Below are 27,120 nucleotides of genomic sequence, written 5' to 3'. Positions count from 1 at the left end.
CTTGATGCAGACGTATGAAAGTCAGGTGAAAGTATGCAAAAAGGGCCAGGTATGGGCGTTTTCTCTCCACAGCTCACAGTGTTTTGAAGTTTAAAGAAAAAAAAAGACAACTGGTGCTTCACATGGCTCCAAAACTGCACAGCAGCAGGGGCAGCACGTAGAGGGTGCACATGGGTGCACTTGCACCCCCTGAGCGTGGTGGTGCACCCTGTGCAAACAGGTTTTGCTGATAATTTCAGCGGTGCCTGTGGGCGGTCACCACGCGCCACCCCACCGCCGACACCTCTGGCGGCATCTGCGGGCGGTCCATGCTTGGCACTGGCTGCTGCCGCAGCCAGCAGCACCTGTGGGTGGTTGCCGACCCCTGGTCAGTGTCATCGTACCATCCTCTGCCCCCCCCACTGCCACCAGTGCTGGCGCCATCTGCAGGAGCTCGCAGCTTACTGCCACCACGCTCCTGCCACTGCCAGTGCATCCGTGCCCCCCACAGCCACTGGGGACACATGCCATTCATGCACAGCAGTCTGTCTGTATGGCAGGAGGATCCTTCCAGTCTTACAGGCACTCACCCCCACACTTACCTTACCTCCTGAGAAGGAAGCAGTCCTTAATTAAGCTCTACACAGAAGATAAGGTCTTATGGATAGTATGTATTTGTGAGCTTTACCTTTGTAAGGAAAATGCTGATTTAGAGGGTAAATCTGTACTCCAGTTTTTTAGCTGAATCACTGAGCACTGCTCCAGAGGGGCATGCTGCCACAATTGAATAATAAATCCTTATCAGCTTTGCTTCCTGTGGGCAGCATTTTGAATTAAACTCAGATTAAATGCATGCTGTATTATGTCATTCCTTCGGGTTTAAAATTATGGCTAATATTTTAATTGCACATTTTTCCTCCTGTGGAAACAGTTCTCTAGCTTAGTGAAAAATGGATTGCATGATTCTTAATCCTAAATCTTGTAGCATTCCTTAAGTGAGAGACAATGAAATCAGCTTTAGACGATACAGGAATGAGTAACATATTTATCTTTAAAGTCAAGTCCTTGTCTAGCTTCAGGAATAAATATGCGGAGTGAATTAATCCAGCTAATTTAAGATTAAATTTGACTAACTCCAGTAAAGTACAGATACAAGCTGAAATGGATGAAATTGAAGATATCTTCAACACAAACAGGTTTTAGTGTTTTGGGGCAAATATCTAAGTTAAAGAGTTGAGAAGTCCCCATTGCTGTGGTCAGTTTACGGTGTGTGGTCTTGTGCTATGTAACTCCCGATGGACTGTTGTTTCCCTAGTGAAATACAAAGTTTTCAAGTTCACATACAGACTAAGAGAGCGCCCTAAATTGGTAACTGTTTTGTCCTTAGAGAACATTGCTTCTGCATAACTCTGTCGCCAGCTGTGCTAAACTTCACTCACTTGCAGTAAATGTACCACTGTGTAATGTATTAATAACTAATCTTTCTAAAAAGATTGCATGGTGTAGTTTCCCCAGAAATATTAAAATAAATGTTGTCATTTAATTACAGCAGAGGCCATTATAAATGAGATGATACGTAGTATCTGCATCTCGCACAGAAAACCTGAAGCATAGAGGTTTAGGGGGCGTGGGCATACAAGGGAGTGGATGTTAGATTTGAGGATTAGAATTTAGGGCTGTTTGGTTTGCAGGCCTGTGACGACTATGCTAGATGATGTCTCTGCTCTCTTTTCAAATAGCGTGTCCCAATATTTTGGAGGGGATATGAACAAAGAGTGTCAGTGATGAGCTAGATTTAAACTATAATTTCTTTTACTTGAAAGAAATTACTATCTTGATGGATTCTCCAGGACTAAACATTTGTTCTAGTGATTAGGCTTTCCCCTGTACCTTTACTCACTGTAGCCAGTGGCTTTTCACTAACTCTTGGAAATGCCCTTTTTGTGCTCTTATAGGACGGGTTGAGCATTCTACTCTATTTTACAATTTAGAAAGTACATAAAACCTAGAGACTGAATATAAAAATTAGTATTGATTAATTATAATGGTTGTTATTTATGAAGTTATACAAGTTGTTATTATTATTAATGGTTATTTATAAAGTTTAATGGTAAACCTTGCGGTTTGTACTGATGTGTATTTTTTCCAGAAGTTGCAATATCTTCCTTTTTGATCTTAGCATCTGTGTGAGCCTTTTGTTTTAAGGTGTTGGAGTCCTTTTTAGCAAACCAGATTTTTTATCCAATTCCTGATCAAGCTCCATCCACATAATTGTATCTCTGTCTATATTTAATTCTCACTGCATGTGTTCCAGTTCACCAAATATTGATTCATTCTTTCTTTTTTCTTACTCTGCCTTGTCCTTTCAGTGGGTTCCTGGTAATTCCTGGACATAAAACACCTCCAGTTTGCATGAGTTCTGTTTCTGCTTTCAGAATTGCTGTTTTTGGGGTAGAAAACCAGTGTGTGCAGACATTCAAACTTTCTGTTGCAGCAAAAATGGCTGCTCTAGGAGGAAGATAACCCAGGAACAGTCAGGGTTAAAAAAGTCCCAGGAAAGCATCTCCCAGGGGAGTGAATGTCTACATACTTTTCCCTGGCTTTAATCCTCCAGGAGTGGACCTGGGGGAAAAGGCTCCCATGCCTTTGGCGATCAAGATCATCAGTTTGGAGAAGGTGTGGGGGAGGCAGCTGCTACCTCCTGCCCCCCCTGGGATAGACTGGGAGGGGAGGGGAGGAACAGTCTTAACTGCTTCCTGCCTGGTTCTTGCACCTGAGTTTCTGGTATGAGAAGCAGGCCTAGGAGCTTTGCCACATGGCTCTTTCTGCTCCTCTCCTAGGTACCAGGAACTGAGTGCAGGGAGTGCGGCCCCCTGCCTGCTTCCCCTGGCTCCCTTACCACTCAGCTGAGTGGTGGAGTCAGTGATTGAAAAGCTGGAGGGGCAGGAGCTTGGGCAGGAGCTTGGGCAGGAGCTCTGCATACCTGTCTCCCCTGGCTTCCCCTTGCCCCCCATCCTCCATCCCAGGTGATGTTGAGCAGAGCGAGGCAAAATAGGCTGCTATATGACAGCAGCAAGACTTGCGGACCTTACTGCCTTGGCAGAATTTTCCTGCCTCACCCTGCAGTGCTCTAGGTTAGCTGCTGCGCCCCTGCCTCAAGGCTCTGGGAGTCTTGCTGCAGTGATTGAGTATTCCCCCCTCCTCCCCTCACACAGACTCCTCTGTGCCAACCTGGAGGAGTGCAAGAAGTGGGGCTATTCTCCTGTGGGGAAGAACTGGGAAGGTTCCCACCATGGAAGACTACCCCCCCCCCCCGCACTGCTGATCAGCGGATTGGTGGGATGTGGGAGGGCATGCTCTTGGAGTGGGAACCTTCCCTGGTTGTCTGTGGCAGCTGCTGCTTTCAGCAGGCATTTGACAGCCTGCCTATTTCCTAGGGAGGGGAGAGGGCAGCCTGTCAATTAACAGGCTCCCCTAAAGGTTGGGATGGCCCTGGGAGCAGCCCTCTTGTACCCCCTGGCTGGTGAGTTTGCCTGTAAAAGCTCTCCAGTCACGGGGCTGGAGGAACAATTCAGATCCTGTGCTGTTTTTATGCTGGAAGAAATTTCTTTCAGTAGAAACAAACGTCAGTACGCAGCCTCTATGTAACCTAGCAAATTAAGGTTGAGATTTAACAGTAACTCTAGCTTTAAATATGCTACAAGCATGTAATTTTCAGGGATACTACAAAACCTTGGCTGTGATGAAAGATATAATCTTCCTAATACTTGGGAAATATGATAATCAGATGTACTATGTTTAAAAAAAGTCACCATTTAATTTTTGCATTAGAGCATGAGTTGGTGAAGCTGGAGAACATATTGCTTTTTCATATTAATTAAAGGTGGAAACAAAAACCTAATGGAGTATTGGATAGTGTGTTATAGTACTGTAGGACAAATGAAGGTGGCATTTAGTACAGGAAACTACTGATTTCCTTGCTTGTATTATTTTGAGTAGATAGGGCATGTTTTGATCCAACCTTAACTAAACACAATTTTTGTTTGTCTTTAATCTGTAACCAGATAGGTAGGCCTCACATTCTCTGTCACTCTTCAGAATTATGTTCTAGGAGGTTAATTATTTTCTTATCCTGAGTGACCTCATTTATCAGACTGTTTTTGGTCAGCCTGAGATTTTATATCCCAGCAGTTTAATTGCCTATTACTGATAAAGTACAAGAAATCCAATTGCAACTTGGATAGGGACTGATGTTGCCAAAAATTATGCATCCTTATATATTACAGCATTTTTTTACTGTCATTCAGACCGTGTTTATAAGAATACATCCACAAAAGAATTTCCCTTTCTTTTTGTAGCACAATATTATCTAAAATACTGTCTTGAAGCAGGCCAATATCTTTCTGAGCCTGAAGGTCACCATGTATGCTCAGGGGAAGGGATTTATAGGACTGTGGTCAACCAGAACGAAGGAGATGCTGTGGAAGGAAAAATTTTGTGAAGCATGAAGTATGTTGTATTCGGTGGAGTGCACAAGATATTAACGGCAGTCTAGGAAGTCTTTATCATGATGATTTGTTGCAATGAGCACTCTGCTATGCCCTTTTATTGAGCCCTACTGTAGCTTACTTAAGCAGCATAACTAAGCATCTGGGCAGTGTCAGAAATTGCTTTAAACAGAACAGATCACTGCATATTTTTATGTACAGGGTTGAAGCAAATAGGTCAGTTTTTCACTTGTCGTGGAGTAGAGTTGTATGAAAATCAGTTTCTTTTCTCATTCTGTCTTCCTTCAGACCTAGTGTAAAGCAAAGGTGCAGGTGTATTCTTTCACTTATATCTTAATCATATGGATAATAAGGTGCTTTATAAATTAGCATGGGAGTATATGTAGCTGGTTTATTTGTTATTTATTGCATATTATGTAGCTTTATAATTTTGATGCATTATATCTAATGTTCCTATTGATGCAACATTTATCAGCATATTTGACCAAACTGAAATACACAATGATTTCTTATGACTTTAGGACTCTGGTACTTTAGCTACCTTTACAAAAGAATAATAGTAATGTTGTTTTGGTGACAAATGATTTTTCTGAAGATTATTTTTTTTCTGTATTAACTGGAGTATCTTGCATCTCAAATTATTAGTTTAAATTGCCCATTCTTAAAATGTTCTGCACAGTGATCCTCCACCCCCCCCCCCAATACAATACATTTGCCCAGGGTAGATAAACAATATTCCAGCAAACGAACCATTTTATCATTAATGTAGGTGACCAGTTAAAGGGACTAGCTGGTATTCAAGAGTGTCTTCTCATTTGACATTGTGCTGGGAACAGACAGATGATGGAAGGGCTCATTGCAGTCAGTAGAAGGGAAACTGGTGCTTTGTTTCCTTTTTCATGTGCTGCCTTTGTCTCCCTAAAAGACTGAAAAAATAGTCCAGAAGGAATATATGCAGTAGAACCCTGATTATTGGTTGGTTGTTTTGTTTTTGTACCCGATTCATTTGCACCCTGATTAATGCGCATCAGGTTGCTGAATTAAGGATGAGGTGCTCAGCTGACCTTTATTTTCAAGGTCAGGGCCTCTCCACTCATCTGGAGCTCATCAATGGCCTGACATAGTTAATCAGAGAAGCCGTACATACCTCTAAATATGTTGGGACAGTAACAAGCAAAACACTATCAGTATTTTTAAACACAGCCAGGCATCCAAATTGTTCCCCTTCAGCTCTTAAGAAATAAGCTATGAAAGGTAGGAAGCCAACTCCAAGTACTGTCTAAGTTGCTTGGTTTGGTCCTTCCATTGCAGTCATCCGGTTTTGGAAAAACTATGTTGCCATTTTTTGCTGAACTAAAAAAATGGCTTTGATTTAAATACAAAAAAGAGCTGGACAAAATGGGAATAAAACATCATGCTGCCCTTCTGAGCAGTATCTATTTGGGAATAGAGATGGGCTTCCTGCTCTTAAAGCAGACTTGAATAAGATATTAAGCATCGTAAAAAGTTTAAATAGAAAATTCAGGTGGGAGATATTGTTTGCTCTGGTCATTTTATAGGGAGTGTAAATAAAACTCAGCTGACTTGGTCCAAAAGGTTTTGATTTTATTTGTAGAATGTAGTGATGTACTGCACAGATCTTTTCTGCACTGATTGAAGTAATTCTAGAAGGCAGGAATATTTTGCGTGTGGAACGAGATACTTTTGGTATGCAGGATATTTTTTTCTGTCATAAAAATTTCATTTGTCATGTCACATGTTCTGATTACATTGTAACATGGGACGTGCGCGTGTTTTACTTCTGAGACAACTGTAGAAGGGATAACAATTTATCTGTGCGTCCTAGAATGAACATCTGCTGCTGCTTTCCTTTTCGTAACAATGCTGAGAGAGAGCACTCGTTTCCCTTTAGGCTGATTTTGTATACAAATTTTATCTTTGAAATAAATAAAAACACAGCCCAGTTGGTAATAACTATGGAAGTAATGAATATGGAAGCTAAAATGATCTGAGCAACAAAAAGTTCAGAAGGTCACAAGTTCTGAAAAGGAAATGAGTCATAAGAACGACAGTTTTTCCAAAGCAAATGTTTTGTCGGTATTCCTTGTATGCTTAATGTAGCTATCATGTGGTTCTATATTTAGCAAATTTGCTTAGAGCCTTGTGTGTCGAAATGAATTTTTCCAGCGAGAGTTTATCTTCTGGAAATGACAATACCTGCCATCAGTAACATCTCTGGGTCTTGGAAATCTCTCTCCAACATAGTTGCCTTTGCCCTCCCTTATGAGGAATCAAAAGATCTGGATTATCTGTTTGGCTTTCTGGCTTTATACAAGAATTAAGGGGGTTTTGGGGGTGTTTTTTGTTTTGGGTTTTTGTGGTGATATCTTTTCTTTTTTTTAATTAGATCTACTATAGAATTGCAAGAGGCAATATACAATTCGCCCATTGAAAGATACTATTGAAAAAAACCTTTGCTTCTTCCTGTTTCCTGGACACAACAGTGCTCTAACCCTGTTACAGGATGGCTTTGCACAAGTTACTTATTCCCTTTATGCTTCAGTTTCAGCACTTTGGGATTCCCTTCCACTTTGAGAAGCACAAAGAGGTCCTTGGATTGCCTTCAGCAGTACTAAAATGTGCCAAAGTGCTCTGCTACACTGGGGCAGCAGAGGCATTGTAAAATCATTGCTGTAATAGCCCCAAAGCCATTATTACAAAAGAAACATGGCAGGTAGGAAGGTCATCCCTTCTGTCCTGGGTACATAGAAATCCTAGTACTTTTTGTTTAGGTTTACAGAGCAGTTCATTCCTACCTCTGCTGCACTGTACCGTAAAGGGATCCATCTGCAAACTCATGAAAACGGACAAGAGAGTCTAAGAATCCTTACCCTTTGATTCTTCAGAGGAGCTGTCATATCTTGGCAACAGACAGTACCTCACAGTTTGATACTGTTTTAGATTTTGTAAGTCTGGTTTCGTTTAAGAATGTAAACACTTAAGTGCATGCTGACTTCGCTGGCCTCTAGATTTTTCATTGTCCTTTGTAACAGGTCTCATGAAATCTCAAGTTAGAGGTAGAAAAAAACTTCATATTAGAGTGTTCAGTCCACTAATCCTGGCTAGAACAGTATTGACTAAATGATATTTAAAAATATTCTTAAATGCCATACTTTATTGAGCGTGTCTTATTTTAAAACGGTTTTCTGCTAAGGTATCTGAAGTAGAAATTAAAAGCAGCATGGTGACTAAAGTCATTTGTTTTTTGGTTCCTGTTTACTTGAGTGCTCTTGAAGCTTTATGCTTAATACAAATGAACAGTTAATTATAACAGGGTTCTAAATGACATTTGGATGACAGGCAGGATTATGAAGCCAGCTGCTGTGGTTATAATAGTTACTTTGTCAATTATTTTATTTTATTGTATTTTGTAGCTGATGCTTTTTTCAAAGCTGCAGTGAGCCTTGTTCCTGAAGTGCCAAAGATGATCAATATAGATGGAAAGATGAGGCCCTCCGAAACATTTCTCCTGGAATTCCTTTGTAATTTCTTTTCCACTTTGTTAATTGTTCCGGTAAGTAGCTTAGTGGAAAATATAACACAAAGCAGTTAATTCAGGATCAAGAAGGCTATTTTTCTTGGTTTATCGACCAGACCTGAATTTAACATTTCCTATATGTTTTGTTATAAATTCCATGCCCGCTATTTATCAGTTGATAAAAATGTTCCCTTAATACTATATCAAGACACATGCATAGTTTTTGAAGTGCAATGTTAAACGTTTCTTGAGCACAGTCCAGTTAACTAAAACATCACCTCCACAATTTCAGAACAGCACACCACTTTCCTCCAAAGGTAAAAACGTATGAACAGCCTCTGTCAAGCCATTAGTGAATTCAAGACTGATTTTACTGCAAAAAAACCCAGCAGCCCCAAGACATTTAATCTGTTAGCATGAATATCCCAGGTGATTTTAATTGTCATGGTGCATCATGGGGGAGAAGGTTTCTGAGAGGAGATCCAACCAGTGGGCTTCTATATCAGCAGTGATATCATGAAATGTATGTGGAAGCAAATGGTGAGTGGAATCTTTAAAGTGCAGCTAAAATAAAATATACGTTCTCTGAAGCTAACGGTGCTAAGCAGGTGGACACAGTAGTCTACTGCTTTCCATTTGCGATATAGAGGAGGAGAGAAGCAGAACATGGTGGTCGTGCAATTGCTGATATGTTGTATACCCATGCTACATGAGCGCTTTTCAGCATGGAAACAACTCAGAAGAAGAATGGACCCTCTTAAAAGCCGCTGCTTTCATAATGATTTCTTTTAACGTTAAAAGGTTGTTTGTTCCTCTAGCTTTGGTGTTTGCCCAGTGTAGGTGTTCTTTCCAAAACGCATCATTACATGAGTAATATACTTGTTTTTGTAGTTTACTGAAATAATGAAAGAGGGGGGAATCTAACAAGTGTGTGTAATTTTGGAAGTTCAGCTATTAAGAAGTTGACAGCTAACTTCTTGTTTAACTCCCCCTTTGATTAGGAAGCAAGAGATCTCAAAATGTGTCTGCTAAGGCTGCCTATACTGTGATTATTATAGATCAAATAGACATTATAATTTTCTCTTAATGTGTTTTTAAAGGGGCTTGCTAAGAAGCACATTAAAAAACCAAAACAACTGGTTGACAGCTTTATTTGTATTGTGTTTTCTTCTGCCACAGAGCTGTTATCACTTAAGAAAAACAAAATCCTCTCTGATTGTCTGCCTCTCACTTGTTCTCTAGGACCATCCAGAACAGGGTGTGTTGTTTCTTGTTCGAGGACTACTAAATGTGATCCAGGATTATACTTGGGAGGAGAATTGTGATGACAAAATCCGGATTTATACTAATGTTTTGCATCTGCTCTCTGCAATGACTCAAGAGACTTATATCTACCATGTAGACAAAGGTAAACTATAAGGGTTAGTTATAGAGTTCAGTACTCTATAATGTTCTGTTGTAGCATTATATTGGTGATTTGCCAGTGCTGACATTAATTAAAATTGAAGAATTATCCTTCACAGTTTTATGTAGCATGGTGTAGAATGATCTTAAGAATTAGTTGTCCAGCAGGTATCCAGTCCATAATTAAAATAATACTTGATGAAGTATTATTGACCTGCATTGAACATGTGAAAATCCTGGAATTACAACCTGCCTTCAATAGATTTTATCAAATGTTTGGTTCAGAGTCCTTCGTATACTTGTTTGAAATAATATCTTACTGCAACTCGGTGGTCAGCATATGGCATGCTCCCCTCTGTGCTTGATCCCCAGGGGATGCGAGTCTGTTAGCCAGACTTTCCAGCTGAGCTGTGTCTAGCTCTGGCTGTAGAGACTTGCCTTGGTTTACTGTCACCAAAGAGAGCAGCTGTTAGATAAGTACAAGGGTGATTGAACTTCTTTTTTTAACAGATATTATCACTGTCTTTGTTCCCTTTCCCAACTCCAAAAGATTGAGATGAGGATAATAATAAATAATACAGTCTGTGCTGCTGATGGATTCCTTAACTGTAGAGTTTGTGCTTCCTGAAAAACATGTAGCCCTCATAGGTTTTGTCAGAGAGACTCATATAACCTGCTTCTGTTCATTACTGCAGGTGGAGTCCAAATAATGTTCACAAAAGCTTTTATTGGTTAGATTTTGCTTTTTTTTTTTTTTTTTAAACCAAAAGACTTCACCATCCAGCACAAGGTGACAAAGGCCTGCAGCCAGGCAGCAGCCCTAGGCTTCAGGAGGGCGGACTTCACTGAGCTAAGGAGAGTAGTCGGGGATGCACTGAGGTCCCGGGGGGAGCCAGGTGTCCAAGAAGTGTGTTGTGCTCCTAAAATATCATCTGTGTCTCCCTTAAACTTCCTATTCTGTTTCTATTGAGCTGACTTTTTGGTTATTTGCTATGGATATGAGCTTGGAAATTTGTAAACTTTATTTTTTGTGGATTATGTTTGGTTGTTCAGCTATTTTTCCTTAGTCTTTTAAGAAGTTTTAAACTCATCAAAATATTACACGTAGTTAACCCTGATCTGTCCTGTGGTAATTAAGGAGAAAGGGAGAAAGCATGCTCATGTTTCTAAGATCATCGAATATGCTGTAAGAGCAGCAATCTTTTTTTTTTATTATTTAAAAAGAAATGTTTTAGATATGTCAGTCAGCCTAATTATTTAGGCTATCCAACTAGTTGGTGCAGTTCCCAATAGAAATAAATAGAATTTTCCAGCAGGATCACTGTCAGATCTTTTAGAATCTATGAAAATAATTCACATTTAGATCTGTAAAGGGTTTTATTTATTCTTTTGATTGAACTGTCAGTGTGGTATGTATTACTTAATATCTCTAAATCTCAGAATGTAAAGCTCATTCCTGATCTAAAATTCCAGAATGCAGAAACACAGAAGATTATGTACTTTGAAAACTGGTGTCGTTTTAGAGAAGATGCATTGTAACCTACACATATAAGACCCTGGCTTAAGCTCTGGTATCTTCTGTTTTAAAACTTCAGCTGTATCTTGAAATTTCATAATGGAAACCATGGTGTATTTTTGTTACAGCAAATGTTAACACGTGTGGTTTCAGTCTTTTTTTGACAGGTTGCATGCATCAAGTAGTTGCCTATTAGTGCTAAACTAAAAGTTCCCTTGCAGAAAAACTAGTCCCATTTCCTAAATGGAAAATAATTCACTTTTAACTCTGCTAAAGAGTAAGTATGTTAGCCTACGCTGTACACTTTAGAGTGAAGAATATGCTTTGACATGGGTGCTATTTCTTAGTTACATTTATTGCAATATAGCGACTTCAGATTTGGTGTAGAATCAGGAAGAGAGGCTGGAACAAGTCACTTGAAGAAGGCTTGTTTGATAGAAGTTACCTACAAAGGATCCCAAGTTCCTGCTCTCAATGTTAGGGGACCCATGCGTGAGGGATGGATCACAACTATCTTAATTGAAATATTAGTCCTCTGATCATCATGGGACCAGCTATATTCTAGTTGAATGCATGGAACTGTGCCGTTCATCTCGCTGGAAGCAGGATTGGGTTCTTTGTGCCACCGATAGTTTCACAGTAGCTAACTGTAAAAAATCCATCTCTTGGAGAAGCTTCTAGTTTTTTTGTACCTGTTTCCAGTTTTCACATGGGCAGGTCATTTAAAGGGTAGCAAACAGAAACATTTCCCTACTAAAATTTTAATCTGTATATTGGAGTCATAAGACTGGAAGTCATATTTTCCAGGAGGCATTTGGGAGGGGGGAATATTATACAGAAATAAAATAAATATATATGCAATTATGTTTGGAAGGGGAATTTTTGCTTTTAAAACAAAACAGAGAAGCCAGAGGAAGTAGCAAAAGCCCTTCTGTGATCTGGATAGATTCCAGTCACTGAACTGCCATCTTCCTGCTGGCTCTTGGGATAATAGCACAACACACTTTCAGAAAAGAGAAAGAGATCCAAAGTTTGTCGTGTTTTAAGGATCCAGGTAACAGAAAAAAGAGACCAAGTTTCCCCTTCAAATTATATCTACCCTGGATTTTGCTTCCTCCCTTTTGTGAAAGATTGTTTAACATATAGAATATACTGATCCTGATGGGGTTCTTTGACCTCAATTGATATTGACCTGATATTGTTGGCACAACCTTACCTAGGAAGGAAAATCAAGAGAATGTTTCCTCCCTGGCATGACTATAGTTTCAGATCATTCAGACAGTGCTTTGACAGCCAACTTAATTTTGAAAGTTGCTGTGGTAAATTTATATAAATTTTACAGTCATTAAAAAGAAAAATTCTACACGTGTATGCTGCCAAAAATGGCTACACTTCTGTAGCAGAGAAGTAGGGGACTGGATGGACTTCTGAATTCTACAGTTCCAAATTCTTCCTCTGTCTTGAAAGCTGCGGCATCGTGTCATTCAAGGGTTTTTTGCCATGTGTCAGTAAGCTAGCAGAGCTGGGAAAAGAACTGGGGTGTCTTGACTTCTTGGTCCCCTGCTCTAGCAGCTGGACAGCTTCCTTCTTTTGGCTACACTGATTTCCAGATATAAAATAAATGTTTGTGCTCTTCAGGTAAATGGGCTGCTAAGAAGTCACCAGCCATGATGAGACTATTTCATGGATTTAACAGCCTGGAAAGAACTCAGTTGATCTGATACGGAATACTGCTCCATAGCATAGATCTACCTATAATTTTTCAGTGTGCCTAAGAAAGGGGATGTGATCTTTTCTTTGTTATGTATACAGTGGACAAACAGTACTCACCTCCCTGGAATATTCAGAAGTTTAAAAATTTAAAGTGCTTTGAAGTTTTCAGATGACAGGTGTGATGTATGCGTTTCCCCCTTAGGTCTGGGAAACACTTTTGTAGACAGCACTATGTTTATATGGCTATCTTGGAGTACCTTGCTTCAGAGACAGATTTGTGGTTCAAAAACTGTCAAAATGATTGAGAAGTATGTCTGAGGACACTGGGGTTCTTTTTTCCCCCTCCTACATAAGAATGTTATTTATTAGAAATACTGAGATTTTTCTGAGAGAGAAAATTAACATCCATAATGACAGCAGATCCTTATTCCCTCAGTGCAGATATGCATCTCTTCTTTCCTGCAGGTGATAAGTAAGTCCATGTGGGTTATTACCTAGAGATCTGCGACATGAAGGAGGAGGATGCTAGTACTCTTGTGTCTTTAATTATGTCATATAACAACAAAACATGGCAATTCCCTCCAGAAGCTACTGGCTGGTGCACTGAAAGTGCCTGTGGATGTCTAAAGTAAATTCAGCTTGCAGTGAAATAGCTTTCATGCCTGGCTCACTGCAGGTACCATTCAAATGACAGCAGTAGCAAGCAAGTGAGGTTATGGTGGATTTTGCCAGCCATTAAAACTCTACTGATAAATTAAATTGCCATAAGATTCAGAGCCCCAGTGCAACAGCCATCAGGAATTCCTGATGTTTCTGATACAAATGTGTTGGTGTTAGACATTAGGTACACAAATGCAAACTGTGGGGAGGACAGCCTTCATGTGATGAAGCAGCATTTCCCGCCTAGTTCCTTAGCTTTGGCATCTCCATGGAAGACAGTGATGCTTTCCAACCCCATGTGCAGCTGGGTGCTCTTCTGAGAAATGCTCCTGGGGTTCTCTCACACCTTCAAGGGTGCCTTTCAGCTCCAAGCCCCTCTCTGCCATCTCCATGGCAGACCAGAATGAGATGCTGGAAAGGTCGCCTCTCTGACCTACGGTGCCTCAGCTTTAAGTTGCTGCAGAATTTCCAGTTTCTGTAGAAACAAGAGACAAGTACTTCAGAGTTCAGGTTTGGGGCCTTGCACACAATCTAACCAACCCAACAAATCAGAAACACGACAGATTGCTTTTGGTCTTCAAACTGTAGTAAACTGGCTTCTGGTTCTTTGATTAGAAATGGTATACAAGAGAAGACTGAATGACGTTGTCTGTTCTGTAATCAGTTTTGTGTTCCATCTTTTACTGCTTCCAACATGAGCTCTTTGGGTTACATGTATGTGTACACATGTACGGGGCCTATCAAAAGAGAACTGTGATTTCATGTGCATCTTCCGGGTGAGTAATGGAATAGTAAGCAAATACAAAAGGCAAGGGCATTTCAGAGGGCAGAGATTTTTGTGTCTATCCTATGCCTCCATAAAATATTTGAACTCCTGAGCAATGAGTACTTATTGCACATCTACCTACCACTGTAATTAATGAGTTAGGCTTCCCTGTCATCATTTGAGTCTCATTAATCAATGGTGATGTTCCTTATAAAACCATTCTGGTTATTGACTCTAACCTGTTATTTCTTGTGATTTATCATTTTTTAAAATCAGTACAGTTATCTGAATTTAATGTGTCTCATGATTTTTCAGGTGATTTTAGGTTTTGCTTTAGAATAATGTAATTTTCTTAGTAGAGAGTGAAAGTGTATCTTTTTGAAAACTTGAAGTAGGCAACATGCCTATTGTCACAATCCGGCAGTCCTAAAATCGTCAAGAGAGAGTTTACAAAAGTGACTGATGATTAAAGAAGATTTCATATTCATGAAGAACCAGTTTTGCAGCTTCCCAAACCAATACTGTCTAGATATGTGCTATTGTTTTGTAGTAAACAAACTTTTATAACCATCTGTTAAGCTGAGATTTATTTATGCTTGCCTCTGCAGTTGATTCCAATGATACCCTCTATGGTGGAGACTCCAAGTTCCTAGCTGAAATTAATAAGGTGTGTGAGACGGTGATAACACAGATCCTGGACCACCTCAAGACCCTTGGAAAGGATGAGGTACATCTCTTCTAATCTTTGCTGAAGTGCAACATAAAATCACTTGCAAGGCTAAGTAAACAAGCTGTTCCTAAGGACAATGGACTGTAGCTATGCTTTGACTTTTGGAAACCCTGTGGACATTTGAAAAGCTAGAGACAGGTATATGGTCCTATTTTAGTTGGGTATTTACACTCGGATTAGGTAGACAATAGTGTCAGTGAGGAGTAAAGTAAAACTGATCCCCTTGCTATTTTATTGTCCTGTTGAAGAGCTGAATGTTTAGCTGTGTTCTGTACATGGCCCAGGCAGTCTAGTAGGACTGAGGAAATTCTTACTGCCCTGGTGCCAGCTCAGCTGTTGTTTTTCCTCAAGTTGTAATGCAGGGCACGTTGACAGTTCAGTCACACCAGTGATTTGCAGTGCAGGGAAGAGCCGCCCAAGCCAGCTTTACAGTAGGCTGCCCCAGTACCTGGGTTAGCTTGCCCGGGCAGCTCGGCGCAGGCTGCTGCGTGGGCAGATTCTGCAGCCTACACTGACCTCTGTGCTGCCACAGCCAGCCTACTGCCAGTGCTCCTAGGAGAGCTAGCTTGCGTATTTTTGCAGTACGCTGCAGTGTCTTTGACTGCTGTGTAGACATACGTAGCTAAGGTTTATTCAGCTACCTTCTGCTCTTGTTCTCATTCAGCTGTCAGTTCTCTCCTCATCTAACCCTGTCTTCACTTCTCCCTCAGCCCCAGGTTCTTTCTTCACTGTCAGAACCAAAGTAGCCTTAAATAGACATTGCTTGACTAGACTAAGTGAGAGTTGACCAGCTAGCCTGCTTTGAACTAAAGACAGTGAAAGCTCCTTTGAGTTATAATAGTTCTGAATACCAGAGAAAAGCATGACTACAGAATATTTGCTTTAGGTACAGGAAAGCAATCATTTTATTTTTAACCTTTTTTTGGAATGATTATATCAAAGCTCTTGTCAGAATAATGGAATCCTTGATTTGGGGTTTACGCAGATTGGAAGTAGTCTGACGTGACTGGAAGATGGCTGGCACTCTCCGTGTTACTGAAGTCACCTCTTGACACCACAGCAAAGACCCCTGAAGCCGTGTTGGGTTTTGAGTTTAATTTCTCATGGCAGCAACTCTTTTTATTATTATTATTTTTATTTATTTATTTTAATCACCTCTGTTAGACTCATGTATTTCTTGCAACTTGTTGCTTATAGTATAAAACAGGGCTGTCCACAGGCTGCCTGTGGCCCAGGAGGGGTTAAGCTGTGGCCCGTGAGCTCCCACCTGACTGCGGCCCCCCTTACTGCTCCACCTGCAACAGCAGCCAGTCTTCAGGCTCCTCCTGCATTCTCCAGCTGCTGCAGTATGGCACAGCAGGAGCTAGGAGTACTTCCAGGCATTATGCATGGCAGGAGGGGGGGTCGGGGCAGCAGTGGGGGTGCAGTGTGGCAGTAGGCAGGCACCTGGTGCAGATGTGCAAGGTGGTGCCTATTCGGAGCAGGGGAGCATGTGGTGTGGCCTGGCAGCCTGTGGTGTGCCTGGTGAGGCCCACATGGCATACAGCCTTTGCAGGGCTTAGAAGTTGGACAGCCCTGGGCTAAAGTATGGGGAAAATAAAAATCCTTGGTAGAAAGATGATGAAACTCAGGGGCTGCACTTAAGTTGTGTTATTTAGCTACTTGTCAAATACAGTTTAAGGGGATTTTTTTTCCTTCCACTTAAATGCTGGTTGTAAATTTTAGGCTTCAAAGAGGGTAACCCATAAGGTTTGCCTCCAAAAATGTACTGAGCAATATGCATTTAGGAGCCCAGGTACTGCACTGAACAACATTATCCTTTCTTTTGCTTCTTTATGCTTCCTAATGAAGTAAGTATAAGATTAACAAACCTCACCCTTATCCAGTGGTACACTCCAAAGTGAAGCATGAACTATCGTACATATAGCACCACAGTGAAACACAGCAAACTAGTGCTCTGCACCACCAAAAGAGACTTTTACTTTTGTGCAGTGCCATGAGATCGTTAACGAGTTTGAAGAATACACAGAGCTTTGGTATTAAAGATGTTTTTTTTGAAGACCCACGCATGGCAATCTGTCATTCTACCAAGGTGGCTGAGCAGGTCCTATTGGGATTGGACCTTGTGATCACAGGAAATCTAGCTCTTTGGAAGTTGATCTTTTGAATACTAAAAGAGCCTCTCTTGCTAGTTCACTGAAGCAGGAGGCAGTATAGGATGGTAAGCAGGACACCGGACACGTGATCAAAGGGGACTTACTTGTTCTCTGATCCTGGCTCTGTCTGTGCCAGGTTGTGATTTTGAGCAAGTCCCTTTGCTTTGCATCAGCTTCTTCAGATGTAAAACAGGGAATATTTGCCAGCCTTTGTGAAGTGTGCTGAGATTTGTGGGGGGAAAATCACTACCTAAGACCAGGTATCAACTCTTGCTTATTAAAGAACTCTGTTGTTGAGGAATTAGGGGGCTGGGAATGACTATTACAGTCACATCTATCTATTTTAAAGGAGCACATGGCATCAAATACCCAAGATTTTTTTTTGATTACTTCAGTGTTGATGACCTTTTATTATATGCATACTAGGCTGCTTGCTTACATGAACCACATCCCTTGTGATACTGGTTTTCCTTGGTTCATTTTATCTGAAGCCCATAAAAGGGCACTGATTTGTCTTGCAATACAATACTTTCACAAGAAATGCAATTTAGGGGCAGAGCAATGCATCAAATATTACCGTAATATGCCCCTCCTTTCTTTTTATGTTCTTTTAACCTCTCTTAACTCTGCTACTTTTTGAGCTGCTATGGCATCTGTGCTGAAACATCTGAGCTCCTGGAAAACTGTCATGAGGTTGTGTTTGTGTGGGCAAGAATGCTATTTTGAAGTGTAGGATTCTTTATAAAGGCTAAAAGTCTGCTCAGTGACTATCTACATGCACTCATCTTGTATGCAGAACTGTGGGGTTTTGCTCCAAAATCAGCATTAGAGTAGCTCAGTTAAAGTTACAGTGACTTAGTTCATGTTGCTGCAGGGGCAGGCACACAATTAAAGGGTAACAGCTTGTGATTCTTCACAGCAGCTCTCCCCTCCCCTTTTCAAGTGGTTAAGAGTGACAGTTGTCCATGAGTTTGTTCCTGTGTAGTTTGTAAGAGACATTAAATTCTAAGAGTGAGCCTTGTGGAGGGAAGGGAGACAGTCCCTTCTGGGTCACTTGGTCCTGGTCCTTTCAACTGAAAGGCCTTACTACAGTGACTCTTCCCATCACAGACAACTGCGCCTGGATGAGCGTTGACTGCACGTATGAGTCGTGAGCTGCAGGTAAGGTACAGAACAGTTCTAATTTTTTATTTTAAAGATATTAAGGGCATGAAGCTCTTCCTAAAACGATTCTAAATCCCCGTCGCTACAAGTTGGTTAGTACAGGATTCAAATGGTTTACTTAACTTCCCAGGACATGTACCATGCCTTCTCCTAGGTTTGGAAAGTATCCGACAAACAGAGGGAGCTACCAGAAGTAAACTATTTCAGTTCTGTTTCCTTGTTATTTCCAAGTACTAAAAGTCCAGACTTTTTCCAGTCCTTACTCAAATCGCACTTCAGAGGAGATGGTCTCATTTTGGTGAGTGAATTTCAGAACTGCCAGCAATTTGGAGTTAGTTTACAACCCCTCAAAATGTTTCATTTCAGCTGTGTCCTGATTCCCTGACCAGGAGCCATTGAGCAGTCTCTTGTACAAAACAAAAGTGGGCTGCAGCTTCTAGAAATGAAAGTCATATTCCTCCACCCCACTCCCCCTTTCCCGAAGAAATACAGCCAGGTCATTATGGCAGCTTGCTGTTATGTGGGAAGGCTTACTCCATGGGACGTGTATGCATTGCTAATTAATGGCAAGAGTGGCAGCCATTTTGATCACCACAGGTAGAGGTCTTCAGCCAAAGCCCTCTAGCAAAAGACAGCTGCAGCTTTTCAATGTTGCTCTATGATCTGAGCCATGTGGAGCACTGCTTTTGTGGGAGGGGTTGCCGAGGGAAAATGTGAGAAGCTCAACATGACTTTAATGGGCACTTTAAAAATTAAGTTTGAGGCCTTGAAGTGATCCAGAGCCTGACTGCCTGGCAGCATAGAGCATGGGGCCCTGCAGTAGTAAGCTCTCATTAGCTTGCCCTCCTGGGAAAGCAAGCTGCTGCTGACCCCGCAGTAGCTCCAACGTTGATTATGCTGGAGCGCGCTTCAAGGGTGCAAGTGACAAAATCAGGTTGCTGTTTCACAGTAATGGGACTCCATCTTTGGGACTTCTGAAACAGGCAGTTCTGGCTACAGCTACTCTTCAGATGTGCAGGGGGAGTGAGGAGGACTGCGCTTAGTGTGTGCATGGTGTTAATACACGGGACAGCTGATCACAAAATGACAAGCTCACAGCTGCCACCAGATCATTTATGCTTCCTCTCTTCCAGTCAGGGTCACCTCCTGCTTAGCCTGTGCTTGCCTCAGCTGCCTTCAGATCCAGCTGCTTGGTTTACCCCAGATGCTGGAACACCTCTGTAACGGTGCTGCTTATCAACTTGATTACAGATGCAGACCTTCGTCTAGCATCTTAGGATCTTCCCTAATGACCAAAAAGACATGTTAGTAAGGCCCTGAAGGACTCCATATGAAAGGAGAAGAGAAGCTGTCCCTCATGGCATCTCACAGTTGTCACTACTGTTGCTGTTGTGACTGCAGTGCAAGGTAGAAATACCAAAGCCATCTTTTACCTAATAGTTTGCACACTGAGAACTTTCTTGCCATAGGAGCAGCGAGGTCAACACATGCTGCAGTAACTGCCCCAAATGCAGAGTATGTAGCCCACAGGTGGCCAGCCTGTGGTACAGGTGTCACAGGTAGCCTCTGTGTGTGGCATGCAGCAGATAAGGGAGGGAACAGGCAGCACAGCAACAGAAAAGGCAAGAAGCAGAAAGCAAAGCAGTAAAACCTGCAGGGAATACAGTATAGGAAGCAGAAAGCAGAGCAGCACGTCAGGTAGGGTGCCCAGAGCAGGCTTAGCAGATTGGGCAGGAGAAGGGGATCTGGTGGCACTTGGGGTGGCTACAAGGCTAGTTTGTGGCACACCTGCCAAAAAGTTGTCCCCCCCCTTGTGTTAGCCCATGTTGCTTTCTGTGTGGGCACAAGTAGACTGGTCTCCAAGCTGTCTGGTTTAAACTAGCTTGGTTATCTCCAAACTCCACTGTTGTGACAACAGCACAGACATATCAGAGGAAGCAACTCTCTGAATCTCCAAATGCCGCTTTTGGCACGATGCTTTCTGAAGGTGCAGATGTCAGTGGAAGACTGGCAGGTTTTACTGGAAGACTAGAATGAATGTTGGCAGCTCCAATCATGATGTTACATGGTATGAAAGTGTATCTGGTCTAAGATGCAAAAGATGACATTTTTCTCCATTTTGCAACGTTAAATGAAGATATTCTGATCTTTCCTGGAGTGGGTAGGACAGGAGGGCCATAGCAGGTTCTGGGGTCTTGCTTCTTTATGTTGGTGTTGTCGGCAGCATTGAAAGTCGATGGAAAATGCCTGCTTAGCAGGGCTGTTCACTATTCTCTTTGGTGTGGGAATTGGAATTGTTAGTCTCATGACTTACGCTGCTGCCAAAATCTCAGTTCATTCCCTTGTCTGTGCTGCCCATAAATATCCTCCCGAGCTGGAACACCACCCACAACCCCATCTTGATTATGTCAATGGAATTGACAACATCCTGACATGGATTTCTCACTTTGGTTTCAGGTCAGTGCCATGTTATACAGACCTTCTGGAAGATCCTAATCCAGTTTTCTATGTTTCTCATTATTGTTTCTTTTTATATGACAAGGTTTGCTGCCTCTCCTCCTAAGACTGTGCGTCTCTTAGCTTTACGGTATCTGACACCTGACTGGATCCCCATCCTCTATCTGTGATTGTGTGCCTGCCTAAATACCTAAACTACAGACTGTCCCTTTTTTCTGATGGACTGTCCTGAAAGTTTTGCATCCTAAAGTGTATGTTGCATATTAGCTGAAGTTGAAATTAACTGGGACTGTGCGTGCGCACATACGCACGGACTTGTATATAAAAACAGCACAGTAAGGTATATCGTGGGAGAGAGATCTCTAACCTATTTTTCTTGAATTCTGCCCAGGAAGCTAACTCTCCACTAAGGTTACTATTAATGCTGTAAATGTGAAAGTGGACCTTTTTTCTCTTGAATCCAAATGTGTAAAATAGTACATAGCTGGTCACTCTGATTTGGAGGGGAAAATGACACCAATCACAGCTGAAAATAGTTTAAAATTTAAAATAGTACTTTACATGTAGAAGACCACTAAGTGTGCAATGTAACCATCCTGTATGCATACAGATATATAACATCATCAGACAGTCTTTGTTGCTTTTATTTTTTTCTTTCAACAGGATTGGTGTTGAACAAACTGCAGTGCTCAGGCAGTATTTCAGTTCTAATTACTCTCTGCCAACTCGTAGTTTCCTCAGAATTTGCTGTCTTCATTGCTAGTCTTCGGTTGGTGTAGTGTTACTGGGGCAGACCGAAGGGGCATGCTTGTGTCCAGGGATGGTTGCATTTTGACAGCAGTTAAAATGATGTTTGTAAGTAGGCTGTAAAAGGCTTTGGGAGCTGTTGAGATGAAAGGTCCTACAGCAGGGGTAGGCAACCCCTGGCATGGGTGCCAGCATGGCATGCAAAGGCACTTTGCTTGACTTGCAGCTCGGAGTGGATGGTGAGTAAGGGGCTGGGGCTGCGCTGCCACAAGGATTGGGCCCCTGGTGGCTCCCCTGCCATCCACCGCTGGCACGCCAACATCTTACAAGTCAAGGTTGTGGGTATTTTTGGCACTGCCCAAAAACATTGCCAACCTGTCCTACAGTATATAAATGTACTGGGAAGCTGTATGTTACTGTCACTAACATGAAGCGGGTATTTAACATGCTGAGTGACCTAGAATTTTTGTAACAAAATTTTAAGGAAGATGTATATCTACTGAAAAGGAGCCCACATGATGTGTATCGGTTTTGACTAACCTCTTACTATGTAAGTCAGTACAACATAATATTTAACTTTGCCAGTTCAACTTTTTATTCATTTTTTATAAGATTCTCATAAGCTTGTATAGCAGATCAACTGGTTAAACAAAGAATAGACTTCCCCTTTGTCTTGGGAATTTGCCATCAAAGTCCACCGGGCAGGACTATAGGATGGCTCCGAGTCACTGAACAGGCATGTTGTCCAGAGTTTTTGGACAGCAGATTGGCATATGGCAGGTTTGGAGAACTTCCCAATGTAAAGAGCAGCATGAGCAAAAAAAATCATGAGTGGCAGAAAATTAGATGCAGTTGTAAAGATCCAGTATTATGCTGTTCTCACAATTTTGCTACTACTAGTTGCCATGAATTAAACCCGCTGAATGGAAAGGATGGGACTTTGTAGGTTTAGTCCCTGAGGCCATGCTGCTGTGCCTAACACTGCTATTTAGTCGCATGTTCAGCTGGTAGCATCTTCTTTCCTGTCCTGTATTTAGCTGCAAGAATAAGGATGCTCAGGACAGGCCACCTTCTTTTTGATTCAATGCATGTGCAGCTGATTCTACTGGAAGTGGTGGATCATGGGACTTTTTGAATAGTCCTGCAAGGTATTAGAGCCATTGCTGCACTCAGTACTGAGAACATGAAGAACAGCAGAGCGGTGGTGGTGCTGATGATGTTCAGGAGTCCAGGGTGCAAGCTGTCGAAGTACATAGTCCCTGAGCCCAAGTGACACCTGATGGAAAGACTGGAGCCGGGGCAACTTCTGTTGCACCCCCTCTTAGTCATTCAGCCAATTCTAGACTAGACATTTTTAGTCAAATTGTGGCAAGATTTCAGGGAGGACAGGCACCAAAGTCCTAGCTTCCCTTAGGACTTGAATTACAGAGCATGTGTCCAGGTGTCAGTGCAATGATTCCCTGGAAGTGTGTGATCTTACAGAATGTGACTTGTTTGCAGGCTGGCTGTAAAAGTTGTGTGTGCTTTTTTTTTTTTTAACTGCAGGCCCTGAAACGCCAGAGCCAATTGGCACTTTATTTCTTTAATACCATCCTAGCTCACGGAGATCTACGGAACAACAAACTAAACCAGCTCTCTGTCAACCTCTGGAACCTTGCTCAGAAGCACGGCTTTGCTGACACCAAGACCATGGTAAGGACAGCGAGGAGCGTGCCTTCTTCAGGGAAAAAGGGTTCTCTTGGTAATGTTTTATTGGACCAACTGTACTACTGGGGAAACATCTGATAAGCTTTCAAGCACAAAGTGCCTTCCTCAGGTCTTTGTTGTTTTAGGCATCTTTTACTTATAATTGTGAAAAAGATAACTGATTACTTTCCTTCCTTAAAATGAAAGCATTGTCATTTATGTGGAGCATATTGATTTCTTTAAAGAACTGTTTGATTGGAAGATGCCTTAAGAATGAGTCCTAGGTAACACAAACTCTTTTATATTTAGGCTGCCTGAGCACTTTCCTTGCATTAAAAAAATATTTCACCCTTCCATTCAGTCTAAGAGAACTGAAATTCTGGATGCAAGGAGAATAGTTTTCAGTACCTGAAATGCTTTCTTATGTCCATACAGAAATTCATTTTCAAGAAAAGCATATGTAAGAACTTGTGCTTCTCCTCTCTTCTAGGTTAAAACACTAGAATACATCAAGAAGCGAAGCAAACAACCTGAAATGAGTCATTTTGCCGAGCTGGCATTAAGGCTCCCACTGCAGTCCAGGACCTGATAAATGTTACCCTTCCCAGGGGGTCATCTGTACAGAGGGGCGGAAAGCCAAGTCCATAAAATGTGGCTTATGCTGGGTTTTCATTGAAGTTTTAATGTATTTTTATTTTTAAGTTTCACTTAGAATGTAACATTTATTGGGACAAAGGTAAAAAGTTAAACTCCTGACATAAGCTACAATAATTTGAACTCCGTTTGTTTCCAGATGTGCCATTAAACTCTGATTTAAATACTAACATAGACCCAGTAAAGTGCATATTTAAAATTTATGATGGTATATAACTTTCCAGCCCCTAATCTGACCTGACTCTAACAAGAGAGGAAGGAAATCCACACATAAATTCAGAAGCCCCCGACTGCTTCCCATTTGCAAGGCAGCCTGTTCTCCTATGTGGAAAGCAATGTTTTCATATAACAGTCTACTTAAAGAAATCAGCACTAGTTCTAGTTGAGATGTATAGTTCTCAGATGCCTTATTTCGGATTGTTTCCAGCATTTATATGTCCATTTCCAGTAGAATCTGGACATGGCTGAGATACTACTCTTCTGGTTGTGAACAAATCTTCTTGTAATACATGGTTACAGACATGTTTATAGCTTCATTTTAATCTAAAACTGTTCTGTAATTTTCTTCCATTTTATCCAGCAATCAGTAAGTCTTCAGATGAAAATATAAATGTATTCAGAGAAATTCTGTGTATTCAGTCAAAATGAACCATATAATTGAATAAAACTGTTAATGTGCAGTTTAGTTCATCTGTTTGTTCTTTTTCACTAATGCAGTCATCATGTGACTGAAATCCTGTGATTTGTTACCTTTGCTTTTATGCTGCCTAAAAATCCTACTCTACTGTTTCTCATCTTTGGCAAGGAGCCATGATACGAGGTTGCAAACTGCTGTTTGTGCTTTAGTTTTGGTTGTGAGTTCAGGTAATTTACTGAGCTAATTTCCAAGAAATGACTAGGAATGAGTTACATAATGGAAGCAAATTTTACATAAAAATGTTGCCTTGTGCAGAGGTTGGAAAATTATATGAAGGGGGGACTAGTTCACAGGAGTGAAATTTTGGAACAACTGCTCCAGGAGTGAGGGAATGTGTAATGTAGGTTGGTTGGTTTGTTGGTCTGGTATTTTAATTTGACTTTTCACATACTCTCCTTTATGATCCAAGTGACACCTTTGATTAAAACAAGGGGTTCAAAGCCCCAAGACAAGTCTTAGCTGGAAAGTGCAGGAGCTGATCCAGGCAACGACTGCAAGTAGTACTAGATCTGCAGTGTTTTTTCCTACTTGCTTTGCAGAGGTTCAGTATTTTCAATAGTACCACTTAACGTGAGTTAAAAGTGGATGACGCCTCCCTGATACTGAAGAAAAAAGGAAGTCGACTGATGTAGTGATTGGCCTGAGGTGGGGAATGACTACTACAGTTGCCAGGCAACCACTGGATTCTGTGCAACATAATTTGACTGCGTAATGATTATATTAAAGGGTCCAGTTGTCGATGGACACAAACTGTCCATGCTGTAATACTGAGCTCACACTGAAGGGTTATAGAAGACTAAATGAGTAACTGGATGCTTAATTTTTAAAATGAAGTTTGGAAATTAGGTTTTTCAAAACCAATTGTGTAGGGTATGTAACTGTTACAAGAGTTTCTGATAGCTGCGCCACACGGAACGATCTGTGCGCTGCTTGTTCCAAGACCAGATACTGGAAACGGTCTGGCAGAAGCATAAATCCATATGGGCACCAGTGGCTCTAACTCAGGGGTGGGAAATTATTTTGGCTGGAGAGCCATTTAATGAGTTTCTGAGAGCTGTTGTGAGCTACACATGTAAAATCTTTCAGATGTTATTTTAACAAATTACTGATAAAAAAAAATCATATATCAAAAATCAAACATCTACTATAACACACTGTCATTATTTTTTTAAAAAGAGACCTGGTTTAGGTTTTTTTGAGCAATGTATATAGAAATGATTGCATAGTAGCTCATCTTGTAGTGTGTGTGTGTGTGTGTGTGTGTGGGGAGAGTAGGGGGATGGGTGTACATGTGTGGGGGTTTGCCTGCCCACTAGGTCTCCGGAGCTGGTTGAGAGTGGAGAGAAGGGAGGTGCATGCAACAGAACGTGCCTGGGCAGTGTAGTGCAGGTGCAGTCTGCCACCCCCTAACCTCGCCCATGCCTGCCCCCATGGCACTCTGCATGGGGCCAAGCCCCACCTGCTCCTACCTGGGGCAGCCCAGGCCATATTCCCACCTCTACCCACCCTGGCTCCCATGCACAGCTTCCTGGCAGAGACGACAAAAAGCAGCAGAACGTGGCTACTTCTGATGCATAACTTCTATCTGCCTGGGCATGTTTTACCCAAAGAGCAATTCCTCTAGAATCCAGTAAATTCACACTAGGTACATATCTGCTCTACACATTTAGTATTGTACTGTCATTACTGGGCTTGCTGTTTCCTTGTACAGTACAGTGGTGATCTTTCTCTTCTAAGACTGCTGTGTAGAAAGTGTACAAGGATGCTTGTCCCATTGGTTGCATGGCTGATGCAGGTTGCTGATACAAGCATAGTGCAAAACACCAGGATTGTACAGCTGGTACAGACAAGGAGACACTGCACAGCCCTGCACCCTAGTGAGCTCAGGCTCGCACAGCCTGACCTGTAAAGTGTTGTCATCCTCTGTTTGTTCTTAACTTCTAGCTTCCAGTTAAATCTTCCAAAGCACTGCAGCCACTTCCAGAGTTGCTGTCAGCCTGCAAATGATTTATGGCAGGTCCACAAGCAGTTCCCCAAACCTATCAACCACCTTCCTTGTTCTGAGTCCTTACTTTCTTTCACGCCTGTTAGTAAAGCAGAACTCATGCAGAAGATGTAATTAATGACCAGGCATTGGCTTAAAGGGACTGAACTAGGTCTAGTTTAGAAAGTGGTGGTGCCATCCCTTGTCACAACTAATGTAACACTTGGTGCATTGCTGCTTCACCATGCATTGTCTTTTATAGAGAAGGTGCACACATTGTCAGTAGTGGCACCAGCATACCTGTTTGTCTAAGCTCACTTTAATGTGCAGATTACACAATATTTTGTCTGGAGATCTGAACCAGGTTTACCCCAGTCTCTGAGCTCCACCAGCCAAGTGGAGCAGCTATGGGTGAAATAGAAACCGCTTGAGAGGGGCAGACAGATCCGCAATGGGAAGTTCAGTGTCGCCCCACAAATCCCCCTGCTTTGTGAATGGAGTTTAACAGGCTCCCTTACTAGCTGTGTAATTGTCACAGGCAAAATTTCTCTGATAACTAGGTACCTCTGAGCTAGTCTGGAAACAGGCAGGCATCAGTCTCATTTAAAATAAGCCAACAGGTGGTTTCAAAGTAAAAGTGAAGCTTAGGTACAAAGAATAAAAATGTTCACTATAAGATTTCATAGACATCAGGGCTGGAAGGGACCTCGGGAGATCATCGAGTCCAGCCCCCTGCCCAAAGGGCAGGAAGTCAGCTGGGG

The 27,120-nt window shown here is 41.7% G+C and overlaps 1 protein-coding gene across 1 annotated transcript in view; it reads left to right on the top strand.

Annotated features, from left to right (window-relative positions):
• The window catches only part of CUNH16orf62 (chromosome unknown C16orf62 homolog), a 98,579-nt gene extending 74,221 nt beyond the window's left edge, over positions 1-24,358 (top strand). Inside the window, exons 27-31 of the mRNA XM_019541765.1 lie at positions 7,922-8,061; positions 9,268-9,433; positions 14,693-14,811; positions 22,884-23,030; positions 23,515-24,358. Coding sequence (XP_019397310.1) covers positions 7,922-8,061; positions 9,268-9,433; positions 14,693-14,811; positions 22,884-23,030; positions 23,515-23,613 — 671 coding nt within the window. The 3' untranslated portion in view covers positions 23,614-24,358. The remainder of the gene's footprint in view (positions 1-7,921; positions 8,062-9,267; positions 9,434-14,692; positions 14,812-22,883; positions 23,031-23,514) is intronic.
• The last annotated feature ends 2,762 nt before the right edge of the window (positions 24,359-27,120 follow it).

This window comes from Crocodylus porosus, unplaced genomic scaffold (genome assembly GCF_001723895.1).
Source record: "Crocodylus porosus isolate Cpor-Errol unplaced genomic scaffold, CroPor_comp1, whole genome shotgun sequence".
NCBI classification, from domain to species: domain Eukaryota; kingdom Metazoa; phylum Chordata; order Crocodylia; family Crocodylidae; genus Crocodylus; species Crocodylus porosus.
The sequence above is the reverse complement of the archived record's forward strand: the minus strand, read 5'-3'. Positions and strand labels throughout refer to the sequence as shown.